The sequence below is a fragment of the Monodelphis domestica genome, chromosome 5 (genome assembly GCF_027887165.1).
Source record: "Monodelphis domestica isolate mMonDom1 chromosome 5, mMonDom1.pri, whole genome shotgun sequence".
NCBI classification, from domain to species: domain Eukaryota; kingdom Metazoa; phylum Chordata; class Mammalia; order Didelphimorphia; family Didelphidae; genus Monodelphis; species Monodelphis domestica.
Window position 1 is genome coordinate 170,883,259 of NC_077231.1, and position 16,980 is coordinate 170,900,238.

General features: G+C 35.5%; 1 protein-coding gene across 1 annotated transcript in view; it reads left to right on the plus strand.

Annotated features, from left to right (window-relative positions):
• PRKAR2B (protein kinase cAMP-dependent type II regulatory subunit beta) overlaps positions 1 to 16,980 on the plus strand; it is a 165,617-nt gene that overhangs the window by 42,279 nt on the left and 106,358 nt on the right. Inside the window, exon 2 of the mRNA XM_001362896.4 lies at positions 7,696 to 7,731. Within this exon, the coding sequence (XP_001362933.1) occupies positions 7,696 to 7,731 (36 nt within the window). The remainder of the gene's footprint in view (positions 1 to 7,695; positions 7,732 to 16,980) is intronic.

The window sequence follows — 16,980 nt, forward strand, 5'->3', positions numbered from 1 at the left end:
ATCTTCATAACAAAAACCTCTGACAAAGGTTTAATTACTCAAATTTACAAAGAGCTAAAACAATTGTACAAAAAATCAAGCCATTCTCCAATTGATCAATGGGCAAGGGCCATGAACAGGTAGTTCTCAGCCAAAGAAATCAAAACTGTTAATAAGCACATGAAAAAGTGTTCTAAATCTCATAATCAGAGAGATGCAAGTCAAAACAACTCTGAGGTATCACCTCATACCTAGCAGATTGGCTAACATAATAGCAAAGGAAAGTAATGAATGCTGGAGGGGCTGTGGCAAAGTAGGGATATTAATTCATTGCTGGTGGAGTTGTGAATTGATCCAGCCATTCTGGAGGGCAATTTGGAACTATGCCCAAAGGGCAATAAAGGACTGTCTGCCCTTTGATCCATCCATAGTACTGCTGGGTTTGTACCCCAAAGAGATAATAAGGAAAAAGACTTATACAAGAATATTCATAGCTGCGCTCTTTGTGGTGGCCAAAAATTGGAAAATGAGGGGATACCTTTCAATTGGGGAATAGCTGAACAAATTGTGGTATATGTTGGTGATGGAATACTATTGTGCCCAAATAAATAATAAAGTGGAGGAATTCCATGGAGTCTGGAACAACCTCCAGGAAGTGATGCAGAGTGAAAGGAGCAGAACCAGGAAAACATTGTACACAGAGACTGATACACTGTGGTACAACCGAATGTAATGGACTTCTCCATTATTGTCATTGCAATGTCCCTGAACAATCTGCAGGGATCTAGGAGAAAAAACACTATCCACAAGCAGAGGACAAACTGTGAGAGTAAAAACACCGAGGAAAAGCAACTGCTTGACTACAGGGGTTGAGGGGATATGATTGAGGAGAGACTCTAAATGAACACCCAAATGCAAATACCAACAACATGGAAATGGGTTCAGATCAAGGACACATGTGATACCCAGTGGAATCTCGTCGACTATGAGAGGGGAGGCAGGAGGAGGGGGGGAGGAAAAGAAAATGATCTTTGTTTCCAATGAATACTGTTTGAAAATTACCAAATAAAATAATGTTTAAAAGTAAAAAAAAAAAGAAAAGAAAGTGTGTGTGTGTGTATATATATATATCGCCATTCATTGGTAAGGAGAAAAATCTGAATTTTAAACTGTCAAAAACAATTTTTTAAAGTACTTCTTTGTGTAACAGGAAAAAAGGAAAAATGATGAACAGGTTAATTAAAAAAAAACAACATGGAAAGACCTATGTGAAATTGTGAAGAGTGAAATAAGCAGAACCAAGAGAACATTATATACAACAAAAATATTGTTTGAAGAATGACTTGTACATTTCCACCTCCAGGAAAAAATACTGATTAAAAACAAGCAAGGCATAGTTTTATAAACACATGTATTTTTTTGTCAAATGATGCCTTCTCTAGAATGGGGAGGGAAAGGGGAGAGAGATAACTGAGAATTTTAATGTGATAAACAATGAAAACAGGGAACACTGTTATTCCCAGGACTCAGGTTCAGAGTCTTAAACTATATCCATTAGGGTATTTAGGGATGTAGTAGTTGAAGTGATGGCAGTGGAGTGAGATGCCGGGCTGCCTCCTTCCTTTTCCTTAGGGTGACTTGTTACTTCTTCTAGACTGGCTTTCCTTCTCTGTAGATGGCAATTGGTTAGATAAGACTTGACCTCTTTGATTTCTTGACTCTGAATCATGTTTTCCAATATATTTTGATCTCATATTGATTCTTAAAGATTTGAAAAGTAAAATACATAAAAATCTTTCCTATTATTCAAGCTAACTGAGTAATGGTAAAATTCCCAAAATCACTTTAATACTTTGCTATGGACTGGTAATATAAAGCCAAAATGAAAATAGTCCTTGCCCTTGGGGAGGTTATATTCTGTATGAATATGTGAAGAACGTTAATATGAATATGGACATCTAGGTGGCAACCATGAAGTCAGGAAGACTCTCCTGGGTTTAAATCTAGTCTCAGACACTAGCTGTGTGATCTTGGACAAGTCACTTACCATTGTTTGCCTCAGTCCCTGGTCTGTAACCATCCAAAAATCCTCATGAGAGTGTAAAATGCTATCTTTTTTCTGAGTAGCTCAAAATACTTGGTAAATAATTGTTATATTCTACAAGTGCTTAAATAGCACTTTATTTTAGAGGTGAAAATAAGAAAGTTATAAAGTCACAATAAAAGTCTGAAAGTGAATTCACTTCCCTGATCTGTCATCTGTCAAGGGTGCTAGAGAAGGAAATGACCACTCTAGTATCTTTGCCACAAAAGACCTAAATTGGGTAATGAAGGGTCATACATGACTGAAAAAAACAACAACTAAAAAGCCTAGGAAAGTATTGTGAAGCCAAATTGGATTGTAGAATACCCTAAATGCCAGGTTAGATACAATATAGACCCCTAGGATCAGGAAGTGAATTCACTTTCAGACTTTTATTGTGATTTTAGCCAAAAACCTTATAACTTTCTTATTTTCACCTCTAAAATAAAGTGCTATTTAAGCACTAGTGGAATATAACAATTATTTACCAAGTATTTTGAGCTACTCGAAAAAAAAGATGGCATTTTACACTCTCATGAGGATTTTTGAACTATTACAGACCAAAATTTATCATTTCTTTTTCTCTCATATACTACCCTCTCCTTCTTCCCTTAAACTCCAAGAAAATCTCTAAAAACAAAGCTTAGATATGGTCTATATTTAGAATACCCCCCCAATGTTGGTAACAGGGCTCCTTCTAGAAAAGACATTCATTCAGATATGGACTCGGGCATTTCCTAGCTATGTGACCCTGGGCAAGTCACTTGATCCCAGTTGCCTACCCTTTAACACTCTGCTGCTCCCTTGGAGTCAATACATAGTTTTAATTCTAAGGCAGAAGTTAAGAGTTAAAAAAAAAGAAAAGGCATTCAGTTGAAATATGGGAATCAGAAATGACAGTTATTTGTTAACACATATAGAAAGCATACAACATAACCCTCCTGCCAAGTAAAGACAATTCTTCGGAATTACTAAAAGTGCCAGGATAGATATTTCATAGTCATCTTGGATATGTATCTGACTGGCCAGCTATGGTTCTTTAGTGCTTCAGATTTCAGAACAATCCTGTCAGTAGTCAATTTCTCCACGGTTCATGTTGTTCTCGGTCTCTCTTCCTCCTGGGTAGCCGGCACTTGGCTTCAGAAATCTTAAAATTCCTGAATTCACAGGGTAACCTTAAGGCTGGAAATATCCATTTCTCAAAATTCCTGTTCGCTGACTATACTAAGAGGACAAATCACACAAGCAGAAGAGGAAGAGAACAAACATTTCCTAAGTACCTAGGATGCTCCAGGCACTGTGCTCAGTGCTTTATAAATGTTTTCTCATTTAATACTCACAGTAACCCTGTGGATTAGAAATTATTACTCCCATTTTGCAGATGAGGAAAGTAAAGCTGAAGGGTTAAATAACTTGCCCATGATCATATAGCTAGGAAGGATGTCAGGAGTTGAACTTAGGTCTTCTTGACTCCAAGTCCAGTGCCCTATCCACTGTGCCACCTAGCTGCCAGAAAAGGTAAGAAAGGAAGGACTCAGCCTTACATCAACAAGCATATATTCTAACTGTCATGTACTATAGTTGCTCGTCTCCAATTTAGGAAAGACAAATCCCATCTTCCACCCACTCTGGAAGCCCAAAGTAAAGAAAGTGCTAAAGTGCCCCGAAAGAAATTGAGCTGTTTCTACTCAGCTCCTCTTAGAGCCCACACAATACTTGACTCCCAAATCAGTCGTCAGTCACTTTTGACACTACTCAACAGTCACTGAGACCAAGGAACCAACCAATCAGAAATTGTTGCAGTTGTCATGCCCCTCAGCAAGAAGCTTCTGATTACCCAACAAATGCAAATGACGAATGAATGAAAGGCATAAGCAAAAAGCTTGGGGTCGGGTCACTGTAATAAGACTAAAGATTAAAATCTATCTAGGGAACAATTCTTTACTATCTTCATTTTTCTTCAGAGTGTATGAAATACACACGTGATATGCTTATTTGTTGATTTATTCCTTAATGTCTGGCACCATTAGCCCATAGTTAAGTTAACGCTATTTCACTTTCCTCATTTATTATATTAGAAACTGAGGTGTTGGGCTTCAAAAGTGGTCACCCCATTATCACTGATAAAAAAAAATAGTTCAGAAATTTAGCCAAATTTGTTCAATTTTTCTGTTATCTTTCTGCCAACTTAAACTATAAATTGTCTTCAGATGATGTGATTCAGTTGGATCTCGCACTTCCTATTTTATGATGTGATATTGATATGATTTGGCAGTCTTCTGATGTACATCTCTCAGTGTTTTACAAATAAGTTTATGTTTTAAACCAGAGTTCCTTTGGTGGTTACATCTTTCTTCTTGGCAACATTAAGTGTTTTCTGCCTAAGATAGTTTGGGGGCTTGGCAGTTAAATTTGCAGGAGGGGGGATGTTGAAAGTCAAGGTTAACATCTTTACTTTTTTCCATTTATCATTTTCCAGAATTGTTTGGATGTGTCAAATTAAGACTCTTGCCTTCAGTGTTATCTTCCTGCTTTTATCCTTTCTTCTCATTTGATGTTAACATTGATTTTGCTTTAACTAGTCAATGGTTTGACTGAACTTACGTGACTCCCACATGAATATAATTTCCTGCATATTAAGATAATGTCAAATAGCTTTGTGATGTTTGAGTGTTGAGACTCAGTATCTTGAGCTTTCTCACTTGAGAATGGAAGAAAATATTCATCATAAATAGTGATGTGACTCCTTAAGGGTCCACAAGGCTTTAACAACTCTTTCAGTTCTCAATTCTGAACAATATTTTCAGCTTCCTCAATTTTTTTTCTTTTTTATGAACTTACATTTTACTGGAAATAGGGTAGGGAGGGAGAATGCAACATGCAAAATGCACACAGATATATCAATGCAAATTATATTCCAGTTTTCCAATATATTTTTGGCTCCATCTGTGTTACTGTCCCCTCCTGTGAAACAGACATCAACCCATCTATGCCTGCTGATCCTGTGTGCCACTCATCTATGTCATTCCAAAAGTTTGCAAAGGGCCCACCCCATCTGCTGGGGGTCTTCCTTATATTATTTTGGCATTTCCATGATGACAGTGAAATATGTGAGGCTATCCATTTGTTATTCCTTACTCCTGCCCTGTGACCAGGTCATTACTTCTGATGTATTTTTCTTTAATCACATCTTTTATACAGTTTATTCTCCATTATTAGATGTTTATAATGTGTCACAGAATGCTCTCACTTACCCAGTGTCTCTCTGTTGCTCTAAGGGAAATCCTTAACTTCACCTCTTTCAAGTTTGTAGTGTTCTGATCACTCACAGTCCTACAATATCACAGGCAAAATATTGATTTTAAAAATACGGACCTTTGTTTCACTGGAAGCTTGAGGTCATTAAAAGAATTTCAGCCCCCTAAAAGAGCTAACACAGCTCCTGTTCAATTCTGGACCTAGCTTATTGTTCATTTCTGTCTGCCTGGGGTTTGAAATCTGGGGTTATTTTGAATCTCACCATTTCTCTGTGCAAGTAAATAATATCTTGGACTGAGTTTGAAGAGGGCCCCTGAAGATTATCTAGGCCACTTCCTTGATTTGCCTCAAGTTGCACAATCAATAAATAGCAGAGCTGGCCTTTGTAGCAAGATCCTCTGATGACACAATCCTACATTTTTCCACTTGAAATGGCTTCTCCATTTGAGGATATTTTTGTTTTTGTTGATATAGTGTTTTATACTTATGTTTGTATTTGTTTCATAGTGTTTTGTAAGTGCTTTTGAGAGATTTAATGTGCTTGAAGGTTTTCCACCTCTTTAAGTTGAAGATTATGCATTCTCCGTCTTTAATTTTCCCTTTCCCATTCACCCACAACTGTTAGTAGAATGCTACACACTTAATAAATACATAGTACATTTTCTTTCCACTGAGTGAAATGATCATTATTCAATAAATATTTATTAAATATCTCCTGAAGGCAAAATGTTCTTCTAGATTCTGGGGATATATAAAATTTAGACAAAGACATGGTCCCTCCCTTCCTGGCCTTGATAGATCTGTGCACAAATAAGACATATTCATAGGATACTATAAAGTAAATACTATATGAGGAGGTAATTAATAGTTGCAAAACAAAGTGCTCTATGAGGTACTCAGGGAAGATTATCATAGGAATCATGGAAAGTTTTCATATAGGAGGTGAGTTTTGAATTATACATTAAAGAATGAATAAGAATTAAAGAGATCATAAATTTAGAGCTAGGCAGCTGGGTGGCACAGGAGATTGAGCACTGAGTCTCGAGTCAGAAAGACTCATTTTTTTGAGTTCAAATCTAATCTCGGACACTAGCTTTGTTGTGTGACCTTGAGTAAAACATTTATTCCTGTTTGCTTCAGTTTCCTCATCTGTAAAATGAGATGGAGAAGGTAGCGACAAATCACTGCAGTATCTTTGACAATATGACCCCAAAAGGGTTCATGAAGAGTGGGACACAACTGAAAAATGACAACATCATCAACAAGATTTAGAGCTGCAACCCACCATTCTCTCCCTCCATCTTTTTACAGATGAGGAAACTGAAAACCAGAGAGGTTAAGAATCAGTCCACATATGGCTGATCTAACTACAAATCTTACACAATGCCATCTCTCCATTCCCACAGCCCTTTCCTTTCTCTCTTAAACCATGCTAATTAACATTGCATCACCTAGATTCCTCACCTTTGTCTGGCCCTTCCCTTCCATTTTACATTAAGTTCCTTAGTGCACCCATTCTAATCAAGGCACTTTTCTCCTCCAACATCCCACTGCTTACCAAATAAAGCCTGGACTCCTTACCTTGGCATTTAGAATTTTACATAACCTGGCTTCTACCTATATTTCCAATCTAAACTTATATACTAAAGTGGTCAACTTGCCAATTCCTAAACAATTCTACTACTTTGCTTACTTTATTCCATATGCCTGGAATATTCTCCTCCCACAAAGAGGAGGGAGGTCACAAACAAACACTGATGAATGTCTCTTTTTTAAAACATTAAAAATATTTTTTACCAATTACATGTAATAACCAATTTCCACATGAGTTTTCTGAAGTTATATGATCCAAATTGTCTCCCTTCCTCTTTCCCTCCCCCCCTCCCAGAGATGGAAAGCAATTCAATCTGGGTTATACATGTATTATCACACAAAACATATTTCCATTAAATATATATATATATCTTTTGATAATTTTTAAGAATCCTTACATTCTGGCTTGATACTAAGTATCAGGTCCAAGGCAGAAGAGCAGTAAGGGCTAAGCAACTAAGGTAAAATGACTTGCCTAAGGTCACACAGGCAGGAATTGTCTACAGCCAGATTTGAATTCAGGACCTCCATCTCTAGATCTGGCTCTTAATCCAGTGAGCTACCCCGCTGCCCCTATCTTTTAATCACTGAACTTACTGCAATAATAATCGGGGTATATGGTTTTGATATATAATAAAACACAAATGAGCAAATAATGGAAAATTTAGTTTCCTTTGTCAACAGATTTAAAGAACATAGTTTTACTTTAATATTTGATTCGTGCATTTACATGTTTGATATAAATTATCTAATCACAATCATTCTTTTTTTTTTTCTCATAGCCCCTGTTTTGAACCGGTTTACTAGACGTGCGTCAGGTAAGTCTGCTTTCTCTGTGCTTTCATTGAACTACTTGGTGATAGTGAATTAAGGAAAGTATTTTAATTTACATTTTTAAAAATTCATATTTTTCAGCAATCAATTTTCATACAAGTGTAACTATATACCTCATTTATTTAAAATCATTAAGAAATGAAGTGTTTAGAGTGATGAATTTTTCAGATAATAAAATCTGGACCCCCTTAGGGTCCAGAATTTTTAAAAACAACTTTGAATAAGGAAAATTTTCTTTAAAAAAAATTAAATACAACAATTTTGCTATGTTAAAGGGGTAAATTCAAACTGGCTATCTTCTTGTTTGCAGTATAAAAGGAATAATTAGTTCTAAGAGATTTACTTTGTTTCCATCTGTACCATGATGTTCAATAAATTTGTTGATGGTTAATGGTGAAATTTGTGTTTATAGAGTTGACTAGTGCTGTGTGGAACAAAAATACAACATTTAAGAAAATATGCAGGAGTATGACACAACCTGATATGTTCTCCTGAAAATGTTATAATCTTAAGGGTTATTTTTTGTTCATCCTAACTGCCGGAAACAAAGTGACAAAATGTCTTTTGTCAGGCTCATAGGTTGTTTCTGATATCTGCTGTTAAACAAGTATCAATTATAGGTTAAGGTGAAGGGCTACAAAGTGATCATAATTATAATGTGTGTGTGTGTGTATGTGTGTGTGTGTGAGAGAGAGAGAGAGAGGGAGGAGAGAGAGAGAGAGAGAGAGAGAGAGAGAGAGAGAGAGAGAGAGAGAGAGAGAGAGAGAGAGAGAGAGAATGAGTTAGTGTGTAGATTAAACGAAAAAACAAAGAAATTGGTATTAAGGCCACCTGAAAATGATTTGCTAGTTAGATTTTCAGGGTTTCCCAGAGTAAACAATTTGCATTTCCATCAGTGCTATACTAATATGAGACTGAGATCTAGTGTCCATTCAAATAATTACCTTTTGGACAAGTGTGATTAGCAACAATTATGAACTATATTTGACACTGATTGGTAGGTCAGAGGCGCCAAAATAAAGTCTTGTTTTGACATATCTTTATTGTTAGTTCACAGTAAACAAAGCCATGTTCATTATGTCTCAGAAGTATTTAGCTGTGAATGTAACAATGATGGAAGGTAATAGAATGTCAAAATAAAAAGAAATAGCAAAATTAAAATTTTCAGTTCTTCATTGCTGATATAAGATAAGCAAAACTAGGAAATAGCATTATGAAATTAGCTATCCTTTAAATGAAGCCAAATAAGATAAATATTAGGCTAATAAAATTATGGGATAACATATAGCAAGTCTTGTAGATCTGAGTAATTGCTATTATCTAGATAATACAAACCCAATTGGTTATTATATTTCTGATCTAGTTTTCTTTTAAGCATAGTAAATAAAATTATGAGAGACCATGTAGCATAGTGGATAGTATGAAATCAGGAAGACTAGTACAATACATCTTGCCTCTGATGTCAGCATTGACCACTATCAATTTGTTTAAGCTCTAAGAACCTCAGGTAGGCAATTCTCTAAGACTGTTGATTATATAAGGATAGCAATCTGCATAGCTGATGAGAGTTCCCATACTAAATAACTCAAAGGTTATTGTCATATATAAAATTGTAAACAATCATCATTGGAAGAAAAGTGTGACCAATGTGGTATCCAGGGGATTTATAGTCTGTTTTTATGATACTTTTTACTTTTAAAATGTTTTATTTTTTAAGAATGTCCATGAATTATAATTTAATCATAGGCTAGAAAGGGATCCTCAACTTTGTAGACAACATCAGGCATTCTTAAAGCGTGATGGCCATAGACATACCATCTTTGTCTCCATATCTAACCTATCTCTTTCCCTGCCACCTCATCCTTAAATAGAAATCTAAATTACTTTTAAATGCCTACAGAGGAGGAGTTTCTACACCTCCTTTGTGAACCCACTCTACCATCTAACAACCTGATTTATACGAAGAGATCATTATTTAAAATATGTTTCAGTATGGTGGGATGTAATTCATTTGGGCCTGGATTTGAACTAGTTAAAACTAGCTAGATGCTTTTTTACTATATTGCCAATTGTCTTAGGCTTCAATTCCCTCTTAATACTTTTTCTGTCTCTTCTAGTTTGGAGGTCATTTCCTTTAAATGCATAAGATGGAAGCAAATCAGGTGTTGTATTATTTTGATTTCTCTCTATCATCTTTTAACATGATACCATCAAAGCCAAAAGTCCTCACTCTGTGTTTATTGTCTCTTTACTGACACTGTTTAAAAAACTATTCTCTTTTTGTCATTCTTGTCATTTTTGTAATCTTAAATCATTTAGGACTTATTCTGGTCTACTACTTTAAGTAGCTTCCCTACATAATGTGGCCTTCCTTCCAGCTTTTGAATATTCCCTTTTAAATTCAGAGCAGATTCTCTGTCTAGGATGCACTGGCTTCTTTGACATCTTTTCTTTGGAATTACAGACAACTTATATTCAAATTTTTGTTTTTATGCTTCTTACCCCTCTATAGGAGTCCTTAACATGAGTTCTTTGGGTTTTTAAAAATATTTTGATGATTATATTTCAATATAGTTGTTTGAGATCTTTTTTAAATTTTTATGTATTTAAAAACTTTTTTTTTAAACCCTTACTTTCTGTATTAGAGTCAATACAAGGTGTTGATTCTAAGGCAAAAGAGTGAAAAGGGCTAGGCAATCGAGTTAAGTGATTTGATCAGGGTCACACAGCTACACTTAAAAACATTTTGATAAGGGATCCATAGACTTCACCAGACCACCAAAGTGGGGCCTGTGACACACACAAAAAGGTTAAGAACCCCTGCTCTATAATCATGCCCTTTTAGAATAGCATGTAATCGAACCTATCTTGTCTCGAGAGTTTGTTTTTAATCTGTTATCCAAGGCTAGGCTACATGTCTGTCTATGCCCCGTTGCTTTTTTCCTCCACTATTTATAACTAAAATGATATTGTCCCTATCATTTCCATATTACCAGCTTCCTTATTGATCAGAATTAAGTCTAGGGTAATCGACACTATATTTGCTTTCTCTAATTTTTGGCATGAAATTTTCTGGACAGCAAACTGAGAATGTATAATATGTTCTGCTTTTAGCAGAAGTCAGTTTCTAATAGCCATCCCCATAGCTAGTGATCCCTCTTCTATCTTACTCTTGTCAATTTCTATGATTTAGCTCAGAAAAACATTATCTGTTATCTTCCATCAGGCCAAGACATCTGTTATATATTCCCACAACAATATCATTTCTTTCTCTTCCCTTTTAACTTCACCCAAATTCTCTCTATCTTGCTTCCATTTTGATGTATATAATCTTGAAATTCATAAAACACTAATTAAGCATTATGTTAGCTTTTCAGGTCAGCTAAAAGGCTCACTTGATTGAGAGCCAAGCCTAGAGATCAGAGGTTCTGGGTTCAAATTTAGCCTCATGCATGTCCCAGCTGTGCAACCTGGGCAAGTCCCTTAACCCTCATTGCCTAGCCCTTGCTTCTCTTATGCATTGGAACCAATACATAGCTAATTGATTCTAAGATGGAAAACAAGGTGTTTTTTTTTAAGGGCCTATTATTTATGAAATCAGTTCCCTACATGTCCCTGAGATCTTCACATTCAGTACCACTTGTTCACTTGCACTTTTAATGATTCTCAGGATTTTCTGGCTGACCTCCTATCATTTCTATATCCCTTGATATTTGATGCCGATCTAATTCCATTCCTTAAACTGTCTCACTGGAGCTATAGACCACTCTGCCATAGGAAGCTCTGCTGATTCTCTCCTTCCTTGGAAATATTAAGTGTCAGGATGTCTGCTAAAGCCAATGCCCTGATTTTCCATGCATCCATGATTGGGCAATCAATCTAGTCCCAGGGCCCCTGCTCCCTGCAGATCAAATCTATTTATCTCAGGCTTGAGACTTGAGCACTGTGGGAATTTATGGATGCTAACATTAAATGTGAGTTCATTTGGGCATCTAATTAACATATGTCCTGCCCTGGGACACTGGTGTTCATTAAAAGGAAAAAACAGAGACCTACCACTGTGCCACAATTACTGGTCAAGTGATTAATAAGCAAGCTTTGATTTTCTTCTTTTTCATTTGCAAAATAAAAATTTTTTCCAAAGAAGAACTATATCAGAAATATTATTTTGTTAATTTGTTATCCATAGCTCTAACTTTTTTCATAAATGACCTTTCTTTCTATATCAGAGTATGAATTTGAAAACTTTGTATTGATTTAGAGTGCGCAGTTTTAAAAAATTTCCAAATATATATTTTATTAGGAAATTTTTGTTACAAGATGAATTTACTTCACATTTATAATCACTAAGAAAAAATGGCATTTATTTAGTCCCTCAAACATCCTTTGAAGTATCTTTGCATAAAAAGCCAGTAATTTCATAGAACTTTCCCCATGATATCACACAATTTTGCAAATAGCCTTCCTTTTAATGGAATTTCTTATGATAATAAAGCTTTTATTAAGTGTTCAGGTACTATACTAAGTGCTGAGGACACAAATATAAGCAAAGAAGATAGTTCTTGCATTGGAGGAGCTTACATTCCAATGGGGAAGACAAGAAGTAAAAGGGCGCTCCAAAGTGGTGGTGATAGGTCAGTGGTCCTGGCAAGATAAAGTGAAAACTCAGCAATTAGAACCTAGACTGGTTCCAAGAAGAGAACTGATGGATCCTGTGGTTGGTTAGTTCTGTAACTACTTACAGAACTCTATACACACTTTCTCATGGATTTGTCAAACAAAAGTGATAGTCAGTAACAAATGCATTATTTCCAGATAACATAAAAGTACTCTTAGAGCTGAATTTTAACCTGATATCATTTGAGCTTTGCCAGTGCCAAATCTTTCAAATACATACTTCCTGCAATATATTATTTTCATTTAAAATCTTCCAAGTATATGGAAATATCTTTTTTGTTGCATTGCCATCAATAGGTTCCCAAAGCAATGGCTTCTCTAGCATCATTTTCAACAACATATCTAATCATCTTTACATTTCTCTTGCTTCATCCATTTACAAAGCAATGTAGGAAGGTTTTAGTTTAAATACTGGTCTTCCAACATGCACACCATTATCTTTTCTACTGTATTACATACACACAGAGCCATTTAAAGCTAATTGGCATACGATTAGTCAAGCATTCTTTTGGCCATATCAGGAAATTATTGGTAGCACCAAAATTTATCATATCAGCAACCCCGAAACTAAGCAAATATAATATAATGTGAATAAGCTTTTGATGTCACAGACTTGGGTTTTGGGGGGAAAGAGGGGATGTTGATTTTACTCATTATAAGATTCCAGTTTTCCCTGGAAAAGTATCTTGTCCTACCGATATATTCTGTGTATATAATTTCAATATATTTTAGTTTATTCATTTTTATATTTTTTTTACAACTAAGCTAATACATAAAAAGGAGTATTTCCTGTCCATCTAAAACTTAGGAATCCTAGTGATAAGTATCATGGATCATATTTCCTGTATTTGGGCATTTTACTTTGTGCTTCTGTATTTCTGATACACAGGGTCTAGCAAGTAGTAGGCAATTAATAAATGCTTTTTGGTTATTAAATTCGCTATTATGTTTTTCTTATATCAATCTTAACTATTTCAGTCTATTTTTCTCTTCACACCTGTTATGTGTTTATCCATGGCAAAGGGATATTATTTGCCCTTTGAAAAAATAGATACCATAAAAATGTAAAACAATGAAAATTAAAAGATTTTATTTTCCGTGGGGAGGAGAGTGACTCAGTGTTTTGGAAGGGAAATAATGATAATTATACAAAAAAGAAGAAAAAAGAAAGCAAAGTCAGTGAAGCACTTTTTTTTAAATGTACAAGAAAGAAGTTCAGAAGGTGACACAGCTAAACAGAATATATCACAGTTTGTCAAAAACAAAAGCTGTGCATAATGGAGATTCATGGTATCATGTATAGTCATTTTTTTTTCTTTGTATAAAGATGCTTTCATGTTACTTGGTGTTTATGAAGTCCATAATATCTTTTAAATAAAACTTAATTATTTATATATGCAGATGGATGGAGAAATATAAGAGATGCACTTTTTTAGTGGTAAGAATTTTGGGAATATTAAAACCATTATGATCCAACTCATCTCAATTCTAGGACCCACTCATGATCCATCTGAAGCTCTTGTCTAACATATACATATTTATGAACTAATTCAGCAACTTTTCTTATCCCATTGCATATTATGACACCTACTTTCTCTGATATTCCTCATAAATTACTGAGAACCTCTGAAAGAAGCCTGTCTAGATCTACTACAGATTTATTGTATCCAACTTCAGCTAGGCTCTCATTACATTTTATTCTTCCTGATTGCTTCCCTATCATATCCCTCCAGCACTCCCAGCCACTATTCCAAAACTGCTCCTCTAAAGCCCTACTCTTTATGCCACTCCTCCCCTCTCTCTATCAGTTGATCTTACCTCCAAGAAGGGATTGACTTCTACTCCTGTGGGTTCTTCCTTCTCTAGTTCATTGCCTCAAAACATTTGTATATCATCCCCTTCAGTTTTGCTCTGGTATTGGACAGGAAGGTATCCTTTATCATGGGATCCTAATATGAAAAGTACCTCAAAGACCATAGAGTCTAAATTCTTAACTTTATAGATAAGGAAACTGAGGCACATGAAGACTAAGTGATATGCCTATGGTCACACAAGCAGCAGACATCACAAATGAAATTTGAACCCAGGTCCACTGACTTCAGAGCCAGTGCTTTTCCCACTATCTCATGGTGCCTCCAAGTCTGTCCTTTTAACATCAACCTTTCTTTGTGCCTTTGTTCCAATCCTTCCTGTCTTCTATCTGCTGGCAACTGTCATTTTGAACATTTCCTTTCTCATCTTTAATCTCATCATTCACCATCTTTCTCCTGCTACCTAATAAGTATATCATAACCAGATAACTCTCACCCTTATAAAAAAAAATAACTTGCCATCCAAAAGCTGTGCTAGAAAAATAGATATGACAATTGAGCTAGACACATCTTCAAGGAGTTACTGTTCTATTTAAGGAAAAAGCCTGTTTATATGTAAATAAATGAAGATATATACAAAAATAAATACAGAAGGATTTGGAGAACACCACCAACTGAGGAAATCAAGAAAGACCTCTTGAATGAGGTAGTTCTTGAGCTGAGCCTAGAAGGAAGCTAAAAGCTTCCAAGAGTTATAGACAAGTGTACATTCCAGTGAAAGAAAAGAAGGAGAGAGAGAGAGAGAGAGAGAGAGAGAGAGAGAAGAAGAAGAAGAAGAAGAAGAAGAAGAAGAAGAAGACGAAGAAGAAGAAGATGAAGAAGAAGAAGAAGAAGAAGAAGAAGAAGAAGAAGAAGAAGAAAGAAGAAGAAGGAGGAGGAGGAGGAGGAGGAGGAGGAGGAGGGAGGAGGAGGAGGAGGAGGAGGAGGAGGAGGAGGAGGAGGAGCAGCAGGAGGAGGAGGAGGAGGAGGAGGAGCAGCAGCAGGAGGAAGGAAGGATATAGAATATTGTGTGCAAGAAATAACAAAGTAGTCCAGTTTGTCAAGAACATAGTGCTTGAGGAGGAGTAATATTTTTTACCTGAAAAGATAGATTGGAGTCATAGTGTAAGGGGCCTACCAAGAAGATGGGTTTATATTTTATCTAGAGGCCATAGGGATTAACCCTATAAAATATAAAATATTTAGAAATCTATTTGCCAAGACAAACACAGGAATTATATGAACACAGCTTTCCACACAATTAAAACTAGATCTAAATAATTGGAAAAACATTGATTACTTATAGGTAAGATGAACTAATATAATAAAAATTACAATCCTTCCCAAATTAATCTACTTATTCAGTGCCATACCTATAAAACTACCAAGAAACTTTTCTATAGAATTAGAAAAAATATAACAAAGTTCTTTTGGAAGAACAAAAGATCAAGAATATTGAGAGAACAAATAAAAAAAAGTGAAGGATGGAGGCCTAGCAGTACCAGATCTTGCAGTGGTCATCAGAACAATATGGTACTGGCTAAGAGATAGAAGGGTGGATTAGTGGAACAGATTTGGGGTAAATGATCTCAGCAAGATAGTATGTGATAAACCCAAAGATCCCAGCTTTTGGGACAAGAACCTATTATTTGACAAAAACAGCTGAGGAAATTAGAAAACAGTATGGGAGAGATCTCATAGCCTATACCAAGATAAATTCAGAATGGGTAAATTACTTAATATAAAGAGGGAAATTATAAGTAAACTAGGTGAACATAGAATAGTATACCTGTCAGATCCATGGGAAAAGAAAGAATTTAAGAACAAGCAAGAGACAGAAAATATTACAAAATGTAAAATCAATAATTTTGATGACACTAAATTAAAAAGATTTTGTACAAACAAAACCAATGCAAACAAAATGAGAAGGGAAGCAACAAAATGGGGGAAATATTTTATAACAAAAACCTTTGACAAAAGTCTATAATTTCTCAAATTCATAAGGAGCTAAGTCAATTTTACAAAAAATCAATCCATTCCCCAATTGACAACTGATCAAGAGACATGAGGTAGTTTTCAGATAAAGAAATCAGAACTATCAATAAGCACATGAAAAAGTGTTCTAAATCTCTCATTATTAGAGAAATGCGAATCAATATAACTGAGGTACCACCTCATACCTAGCAGATTGGCCAATATGACAGTAGAGGAAAATAATAAATGTTGGAAAAATTGTGGCAAAATTAGGACACTAATGCAACCATTTTGGAAGGCAATTTGGAACTATGTCCAAAGGGCTTTAAAAGACTCCATACACTTTGATCCAGCAATATCATTGCTGGGTTTGTACCCCAAAGAGATAATAAGGAAAAATATTTGTACAAAAATATTTATAGCTGCGCTCTTTTGGTGGCAAAAAATGGAAAATGAGGGGATGCCCTTCAATTGGGGAGTGGCTGAACAAAATTCTGACATAATACTATTGTGCTCAAAGGAATAATTAAGTGGAGGAATTCCATGTGAACTGGAAGGACCTCCAGGAATTGATGCAGAGTGAAAGGAGCAGAACCAGGAAAACATTGGACACAGAAAGTGAAATATTATAGAGGCCATAGGGAGTCAGTGAAGTTTCCTAATCCTAGTCGGCATGATCATGTCACAGTCAGCACATCATGGTCATATCTGTACTTAAGGCATATTATTAAT